Source organism: Bidens hawaiensis, unplaced genomic scaffold (assembly GCF_021521415.1).
Source record: "Bidens hawaiensis isolate Kalapana, Puna unplaced genomic scaffold, B.hawaiensis_p1.1 tig00046813_1, whole genome shotgun sequence".
In the NCBI taxonomy this organism is placed as follows: Eukaryota; Viridiplantae; Streptophyta; class Magnoliopsida; order Asterales; family Asteraceae; genus Bidens; species Bidens hawaiensis.
Genome location: NW_027498358.1, coordinates 17,561 through 27,644, shown reverse-complemented (window position 1 = coordinate 27,644; position 10,084 = coordinate 17,561). Strand labels below are relative to the sequence as shown.

Genomic DNA, 10,084 nt, shown 5'->3' with positions numbered 1-10,084 from the left:
ACTCCCAGGCCTAAGATGGGGGTGTGACAGGTTGGTATCAGAGCCATCGATCTTAGCGAATTATGTATTAAATAATAATACCTAAGCTTCGATCCAAGTATAGGAAAAATATTTTCATTATTTGTTTTATTTGAATAGGGATAAGATAGGCTGGTAACCTTTTCTTTCCCTCCTCACTCTAAACCACCCAACCTTAGATGTCTTTCAAGAAAATTATGAAAAATTATGAACGTAGAGCAAGACGAGTTGGAATCGCTGAACCCTTTCCAAAGGATAACATGAGTGAAGATTACATTGAAGAATTTTTCAATCAAGACATTGAACACGACTGAACCAAACCGTTTCATTTCCCCGGCACTGAACAAAGTCCGATCAATCTACCTGACGATACCCCAAGACGAGGATACCAACCGCCGAGACATTCAAGCTACCATCCTTCAAGTTTACCCATGTACCACCCATCGAAAATTCCTACATATCAAACCATCGGAGATATCACTGTATTACCCATCCAAAATTCCCACATATATACCACCAAATCCTCATCCATCATATACTTTACTTACTGGTAAGCAAATAAAGGAAGAACCAAGATCTCCCTCATCAGATTGGATACAATGCCACTCGGACCAACGAAGATGGCATACTGGAACCTCTACCATGGATTCTGTTGACTCACGTCCCAACAAAGAAGGACCATCCCGCAAGCCCAAAATGAGAATCATGATGCCGTATGAGAAGTTTCGCGTGCCTGCGATATCAAAGGAGACTGCTCAACTGATGGATGAAGAGGACCCGGAAGAAGAGGCTCCGAAAGGAGAAACGGAAGAAGACCTAGAAGAAGAATACCCAAACAATCCCAATGAAGTAGCAACACCGATTGAGGAACCATCTCCATATTTGAGTTATGGTTCTATAGATCCGTATATGCAATATCTCAAGGAACTTAAATCATCCAGTTTTCCACCTTTTCAAGGCAAGATCCCAACGGAAGAAGAGCAAGCCAGTGAAATACGAGAACAAAATGAAGCAGCTGAAGCCTTTTTCCATTACTCCTCTGATGTGACCGCATCTCCATATCCAGATCCACGAAATCATTATGACGTAGTGATGATGGGTTACCGCGACCCACCTCCAAAGTATGGATACCCCAATGAGATTCCGCAATCAATGGAAGAGCACCTGGACCGAGCCTTACATGAGGCTGACGACCTTAAAAAGAAGATATCGGTGGATGAGAAGAAAAAGAAGAAGATAGGAGACAAGCTTCTTCGGGAATGTAACAAGTTGACCAAGGTGGTTAAGAAGTTCATGAAAGATTGAAGAAATGAAGATGAGAATGGAATGTAGTTATGTTGTGGAAGTGTATGTGTTAATGTAATCTATGTGTTATGTGAAATATGTTTAAATAAGGATAGGCGCATATATATCGAGTAAACGATATATATATATATAAAATGTTGTAAAAATATATATATATATATATATATATATATATATATACATATATATATATATCATGATATGATATATATATATATATATATATATATTGTGAAATAAATAAATATGAGTGTTTTAATAAATGAAATTGTTAAATTTCAGATATAAAGAAAAAATATTAAAAGATAATGTCTCAATCAAGTAATAACATAGAAGCTTCTCGAAAAGAAGCCGACAAAAGAAAAGAAAAGGGAAAAGGTCCCGGGAAAGAACAAGATGAACAAATTCCCGAAAAATACATGAACCAAATCCAACGAATGATTAAAGATGCTGTTAGAAATGAATCTGAAGCTAGGTCCCAATCTAGGCAATCTAGAAAATCACAATCCGTTGAACCTTCCCGAAAATCCGTTAAGTTTCGTCCTAAACCAACACACATAGAAGAGAGTGTTCATGAGTCCAATGTTGAAGGTGGAATTAGACAAGAGTTTAAGAAACTTAAAATAAGTGGTTGTTTGTTCAAAGATTTCAAGTATTATGGACCTAAAGAGTTTCATGGTGACAAGGGAGCCATTACCACCGTAAGATGGCTTGCAGAGATGGAGTCAATCGTGATAATAAGCAAGTGCTCCGATCAAGAGTGTAACATCCCGTTTTTCTCGTTTATTAAATAAATAAATTATTAGTTACTATGAGTCGGGCTTGTGTTTGGTTAAATGGATAAGAGTTATGGACTTGGGTTAAAAGGAAAGGAGGAAAGACCATGGGCTAAGGCCCATGACCCCAAAATATATAAACCATAATCACCACTTAATTCCTCATTTATACATATTCCATATACCATCTAAAACACACACTTATGATCTCTCTCTAGTTCTTCCTCCATCTAGCCGAAATTACCAAGGAAACCGATTCCGACCCGAGGTAATGATAGTATGATATTGTATGAGCTCAAACCCGTTAGATTTAGTCGCAAAACGACGAGCCGACACCTTTAAACCGTTAAAGTCACGAGATCCGGGTGGAATCGGGTATTAACCGAGCAAAAGATGAGCCTAGGGATCACCCTAGCTCAGATCCGGATCAAGCGGGACGAAAAATGGTGAAAACGGTGCTGAAACACGTTTTTCCGGCCACCGCCCGGTTTTCCGGCACAGCGGCGCCGGAAAGACGGCGCCGAAAAGGCGGCTGGGTATTTAAGGATGTCAGAGAATGTTTATGACATTCTGACAAACCCTAACCCTAATTCGTTAACGGGGAGTTAACGAACTAGGGGTGATTCGTCAAGTGAATTCGCTAATGAAAGCTTAACGAACTAGCCTTAGTTCGTGTCCTGATTCGTTAAGGAAAATTCCGACCCGAGGTAATGATAGTAAGATATTGTATGAGCTCAAACCCGTTAGATTTAGTCGCAAAACGACGAGCCGACACCTTTAAACCGTTAAACTCACGAGATCCGGGTGGAATCGGGTATTAACAGAGCAAAAGATGAGCCTAGGGATCACCCTAGCTCAGATCCGGATCAAGCGGGACGAAAAACGGTGAAAACGGTGCTGAAACACGTTTTTCCGGCCACCGCCCGATTTTCCGGCACGGCGGCGCCGGAAAGACGGCCCCGGAAAGGCGGCTGGGTATTGAAGGATGTCAGAGAATGTTTCTGACATTCTGACAAACCCTAACCCTAATTCGTTAACGGGGAGTTAACGAACTAGGGGTGATTCGTCAAGTGAATTCGCTAATGAAAGCTTAACGAACTAGCCTTAGTTCGTGTCCTGATTCGTTAAGGAAAATATAACAGATTAAGTCCAATTCGCTGAGACCATTCGTTAACAGAGATAACGAATTAGAAGGTCCAATTCGTTACATGGACTGGTTCGTTATATGAAATGGTTCGTTATATGGACTGATTCGTCAAAGGACCAGTTCGTTAAAGGGTTCAATTCGCTACATGGACCAGTTCGCTATGATAAGTCAATTCGCTAAGGGCAATGTAACGAACTAGTAGTTTAACAAAAGGACAGAATGGTCCCTGAACTTAAAAAAGGAATGATTTAATTACAAGGAAGCCCTCAACCCCAGCCAGGAGTTCTGCCCCTTGGACCCTGCTAGGGGCTGCCGCCCCTAGACCCCGCTGCCGGGGGCGCTGCCCCCGGACCCCCGTTCGTTGTGGGGTATGAATAAGCTAGAAATGCGATAAAGTTAGTGATAGTTAATTGATACGTGTAATTGTTATACAGTTAGTCGTGCACAGCTCAAGAGAGGAATAACCATAAACGGTGAACGTAACCGCTTTCAGGTGAGTTTCCAGCCTAATTCCTTGTTATGTTTTCGGGTCTGTGTGCATACTCGATGTGATTAGTTAATACACTTATCCTAAGTGATAAGTGTATGCCATATATGTATTATGTGAAATGTATGAATGCTTTCTTGTCGGTACATGAACGATCTTCGGATATTGCATATACTGCCAGGTAATGGTTGATGTTATATGTATGTTGTAAGATGAAGAATGAATGATGTATGTATGTGCAACACTTACGATTATGCATATAGAAAGTATGTAATGGAGGTATGGAAGAAAGGGTACCGGACCCTAATAATATCCGATGATGGTGGGTACCGGACCCTAATAATATCCGAGGATGAAGGGTGACCGGACCCTAATAATATCCGAGGATGGAGGGTACCGGACCCTAATAATATCCGAGGTATGTAGGGCGAATGCTCTTTATAACGTAAGGTTAGTTATGGATGTATATGAAAGAACGATGGACAGGTTAAGTATGTAATGCGTACCTTCGGGCACGTATATGTGTATGTAAAGTAAGTTATGTGATTAACTAGAACTCACTAAGTGTAGCTGACTTTTAGTATGCACGCAGGCAAATAGGTTGAGGCAGCTCTCGTGATTGAAGACACACGGCATGGAATCGAAGATACTGGCATCTCGAAGAAACGTTGTGATGTTTTAAAGACTATGTTTTGTTTTAAATGACTATGAATGCTTTATGAGATAAGATTTGAAGGTTATGTAAAATGTTATGGTTGAAGTTTTATATACCGCGTAAAGTTTTAATTGACTCTGAGTAAATCCAACACCAAAGTAGGGCTACCGGTAAGTAGAACATATTCCGCTCTTATGTTCAAAGGCGAAGCGTTGGAGTGGTGGAACACATTGATTTTAAGTAGAGGAAGAGAAGTGATGTACAATCTGTAGTGGGAAGAATTCAAGGAGATGCTGATGGCGAAGTTCTGTCCTATGCATGAGACCGATCAAATCCAAACAAAATTTCTAAATCATAAGGTCGTAAGCTAATCGTCGCGAGTATAATACCTAATTCCATGAGTATTGTCGTCTTGTTCCCCAGCTGGTTAATCCTGAATCCAGCAAAGTAACACGCTATATACAGGGATTGCCGCGGGAAATCCATGACATAGTGAGGTCTCATCTTCCTCAAACGTTCGACTCCGCGATGGAATTGGCCGGATATCTAATGGGCGGCCTTGTCCGCAACAGAGAGGAAGACAAAAAAGTTATGTCAACCAGCAACCAAGGGAAAACTTGTAACATCCTGAAATTTCTAAGAATAATATTATATATTATATGTTTTTGATGGAAAAGTTTACTTGAATTAGTGGAGAAATAATAAAAGATTAAGATTTTTGATTGTGTTATACAATACTTGATGTAAAATATATGAATGGATTGAGTTCTAAATGTATTTTACATTAATATAATTTTTATCAAGTATTATATGACACGAACAAAAATATTTACGGTTAAAATTGCAAAAAGAAGACTTGAAAAGTCAAAACAAGACACTTGTAATGGAAGTGAGTAATATAAATATAATTGCGTTCACCGATCCACCTGAGCTTTAGGTTGTTGTCGTGTAATAATAACTTGGTGGTGACTCATACAGGAACATTGTTGTCGTGTAATAATAACTTGGTGGTGACTCATACAGGAACAGGATAGATAGATAGATCTATTCATTGTTATTCTTCCGGAGGTAACCGCCAATCATAGATCACAATCTCCACATTACTTACTTAATATACATATAATACATACATACATACAAAGGAAGATGATGTCCGGCAATCATAGAATGTGTCTGGATCTGTTCCTGTAAGTCATCTTCTTCTATTTCTATTATTCTGTTTCATTACTTTGTTCGTTACTAAATCTTAGCCCTAATTCAATGTAATGTTTCAGGCTGTTTCTGATTCTCCGGCCGTCAAATTTAACGGTAATTGCGCGCCTGAACCCCTAATTGAATTGATTAATTAATTGTTATTTGATAATTGAATTGGCTGTTGTTGCAGATACGACTCTGCAAACCTTTCCTCCCTCTGGAGCTCAGGGGAAGATCGCAGCCGCTGCTGGACCCCCGCGTGACACCGATGGGGCGTAATGTTTGATTTTATAACCAAGGAACACGAACATGCTCCGTTTGTATTCGTTCTGTATATTTACAAGCCCAATCTAGGAGGTACTCATGTGTAATACTATACTCGAACATTTGCAGATACATTCTCAAAACCAGTATCCGGTTCTGGTTCACCACAATCACCATCAACTGGTGGTACTGGTTGGTTTAAGATATTCACAATTGCTGCATACCGCCCTTATTTTGATATCGACACATCTGATGTCCTAGAAAGAATCAAAGATTCCCTCTTACCTTTTAGCGGTAGCTTCAATGAGAAAACTGCAAGCAACCCAGATTTGTAAGTTGATTTCCCCTTCAGAACTTAATATGCGTCACAAGTTAAATAAATCATAATCTTTAATCACAAATATTATCAGGTATGGACCTTTTTGGATATGCACTGCCTTAATTTTTGTAGCGGCTTCAATTGGTACGTTTGTGACTTACTTGTCGCACAAGTTACAACATAAAGAGTGGAACTATGATATTAATCTGGTAACATGGTCTGCTGGTGTGTTCTATGGTTATGTTCTTGTTGTCCCGCTATGTTTGTATGTGATTCTCAAGTACTTTTCAGCGCCATCGACACTCGTTCAACTATTTTGTCTGTACGGGTACTCTTTGTTCATCTTCATCCCCGCAATGGTAAGGGTTTTGTTTCTTCTTGTACATATATGTTTTTCTTTATTGTCTTAACTAAATATGACAATTTTGATTATGGACGAGTCAGTTTATATCTTTTGACTATAAAGCCTAATAGGGGTGTAAACTAGCCGAGCTAAGCCGGGCACCAGCTTGAATTTGCTCGAGCTTGGCTCGTTTAACTTACGAGAGCTCGAGTTCGACTCGTGAATTGTGTTTCAAGCTTGAGCTCGGTTTGGGTTCGGATCGTTTAACTTAGAAGAGCTTGACCTTGAGCTTGGCTTGTTTCGAGCTGTATTCCTAAACCTCGAGTTTGGCTCGTGAGTGGTGTTTCAAACTCGACCTCGGTTCAGGTTATACGAAAGCTTGAGCTCAAGCTCAGCTCTTAAAGAGTAGTTTTTCAAACTTGAGTCTGGTTTGGGCCTGGCTTGTGTCGAGCTTTATTTCCAAAGATCGAGCTTGGCTCTGGCTCGGATCGTTTATCATATAATAATTAATTTATATTTTAATGATTGCACACGGTGTGCGTATATATATATATTTGTTTATATATTTTAGTAAAAAAATTATATATAACATAATATATATTATTTACTTTTTTATCGTAATTTTATATTTAAAAATTCTGTTATATATATATATATATATATATATATATATAGGGTTGGTATCATTTAAGAACTCTAAAAAAGTTAAGAACTCTTAGGAACTCTAAACAACCAAATGTTTTTTTAATTTTTTTTTATGTATTAACATTATTTAATAGTAGTTTTATCATACTTTATATAAAAAGTTTTGATTAAATATGTTAATCACAAGTTTACATATGTGTAAAATTTATAACTAACAAATTTACATAGGTGTAAAAAAAAAGCATTGATATGTATAAAAACTAATTTTCAAAATTGTAATTGTAAATATAGATATAGAAAAATGATAAAACTACACTCAATTAACATTGACATACAAAAAATTTTATAAAAAACGTTAGTTTTCAAGGGTTCTTTCAAGTTTTTAAATAATTTAACAGTTCTGTAATTGATTTCTTTTGAAAACCACTTTGAGCTTTAAGAACTCTACAATTTTTTTTTTCGAAAATTTTTTTACACATGTGTAATACGTAAGTATAAGTGATGTACAAAAAATTACGGTATTTTTTTACACACCGAATTGACTTTTTACACATGTGTAACTAACGCTTAAACTTGTGTAATTATCAAAAATACTTAATTCTCTTTCCTGTTTTATTTTTTAATTGAATTTAATCTCAGCCACATTTCATATCATTTAATTAAATGTGTGGTTTAAAATTGAGTTCTTAAAGTTCTTAAAACTCACAATGGTTCTCAAAATAACCCTCCCCTATATATATATATATATATATATATATATATAATACATTAAATAGAAGTTATATAATTAATAGTCTCGCAAGCCAGCTCAGGCTCGTTCATTAAACGAGGAAGCGTGGTTAAGCTCGACTAGATTCGAGCTTTTAGTTAGCCAATCTCAAGTAGTTTACGAACCAAGCCCGCACTTGACTAGGCTCGAGCTTGGCTCATTTAACTTACGAAAGCAAGTTCTTAGCACCGCTTGTGAGTAGTTTTTCAAACTTAAGCATGGTTTGTTTATCATATGTTGTTTACTTTTTTTTTATCATATTTTAATTTATAAGAATATATTATATAAGTAAATATTAATAAATTTTATATAAGTAATAGGCTCGTTTAAGCTTGCAAGCCAGCTAGGGCTCGTTTATGAAACAATCTTATTTTAGGTTTGAGCTTTTAGCGTGTCGATCTCGAGCAGCTCAAGAATGGCTTGGCTCGTTTACACTTCTAATCTATAACGAGTAATACATGTGAAATAAAAAAAGATATAGCTAGAAAGATAGCCGGTCTAACTTAGAGTGTTGAATAGGTCAATGTTCGTAGGCCCATTTAACATGATCAAAATCATGTCAAATGTAATTTACTTTGTTTTTGTCATTAATAATCCAAAATTGCAAATTTACAACATAATAATAGCGATAGCATTAGCATTAGCATTAGCATTAGTATTCATAGAACAGTTTTATAAAATTGAGCAGGTCAAGTTTCCAGACCCGAACATTATTTGTTCAGCTAAACGTGTTTGTGGACCAACTCAACATGTTTCGATTCTTTCATAAAATTATTGTTTTGACCTGCTGACCAAACTGTTTGTTTTCTTTATGTTAAATGCAGTGCTTATCTGTTATCCCGGATGAGATGTTTAGATGGGTAATAACAGGTGTGGCGGGAATTATGTCAGCATTGTTTGTGGCATTGAACCTGCGGAACCATATCGTGTCGGCTGGTGAAAGGTGGTTCTTAATTGTGGTCGGGATTTTCTTGTTGCAGTTGGGTCTGTCGTTTGTACTTAAGCTTTATTTGTTCAATGTGAGTGTAGTGTTTTTGTTTCTAACAGCAACAAGCGTAGGGGAGCTGAGAGTAAATGTGATGTTCAAGATTTGAATGGTCCCCATGGAGATCAAAGTTATATAATTTTTTAAATTCAGATTTGGATCTTATACGTTTCTTACAATTTAATAAATTCGTCATGTTATGGAAAATTTTTCAATATTTCGTTTCTATTTTGTGTTGGAGAAAATGTGATGTTGAATACTTAGAAAAGCATATGTCTAGATATCAAGGTTTTGTAATTCTAACTCAGAATGTTTGAATATCTCTTGAACCGTGCAAGCTTATTTTCATATTGAAACATTTTGAATGAATGTACTTTTGAACGTCAAGGACAATAATCAGGTCCCCTGAATAATAGGATCCGAACAACGTTCTTGCGGGGTTCTGAAATCGGATAGGGAGTAGAGAAATGGGTGTTTGATGAGGTGGTGGCGTGGAAGCAGAGGAAGAGGGTCTTTGAGGTGTTAGATTTTGTTGGATTGGAAGGTAGATTATTTGTTGTTTCATGTCTGAAAAGAAAAGACGGTCAAACGAACGTTACTTACAATGTTTTCATAACCGGATCGGATGTCGAACCAGATGGTTTACTTGTCGGGCCGGTCAGACCGGTTGAACCAGATTTAAGAATTGGATTTTGTATGTATACGAGTCTGTGTTTGTTAGCCATGACAATATGACACTAGTTTAAAATGTGTAAGCCTATAATTCATTTCTCAGTAACTATCAGCCCAATACACAAAGCCCATTTTAAAGTTAATAAAAAACCCTAAACATCTTTCATTTGTATGATCGTCTTCTTTAATCTGCAGCAGCAAACATGTGACATCAACCATCTTCATCCCATAATCTCTGCAATTCATTGCCGCATCACTTTCCAATCTGGCCCGTAGTTCTATGTTCAAATCCGACACTTCTCTCCACCATTCCACTTGAATATCCGACAAAGAAAGTCTTTACACCGGTGATTCCTCTCTGTATCCGGTTCGATCGTGAAATCGGTTCCCGGTTCAACCGTTCAATCGATATCGATCGGCCGGGTTTTTCAAAAGCGAGCCACGTATGCTTAACCGGACCGTTGACGCCACCGAATCCCGGTCCAACTGGTTCGATCTGGTCGTG

General features: G+C 37.5%; 1 protein-coding gene across 1 annotated transcript; it reads left to right on the top strand.

Moving 5' to 3' along the window:
• The first annotated feature begins 1,631 nt into the window (after positions 1-1,631).
• Positions 1,632-9,067, top strand: LOC143596640 (uncharacterized). The gene is made up of 5 exons (XM_077075362.1): positions 1,632-1,953; positions 5,773-5,841; positions 5,976-6,177; positions 6,257-6,524; positions 8,747-9,067. The coding sequence occupies exons 1-5, from the start codon at positions 1,632-1,634 to the stop codon at positions 9,014-9,016; spliced, it is 1,131 nt and encodes a 376-aa protein (XP_076931477.1). The 3' UTR covers positions 9,017-9,067.
• The last annotated feature ends 1,017 nt before the right edge of the window (positions 9,068-10,084 follow it).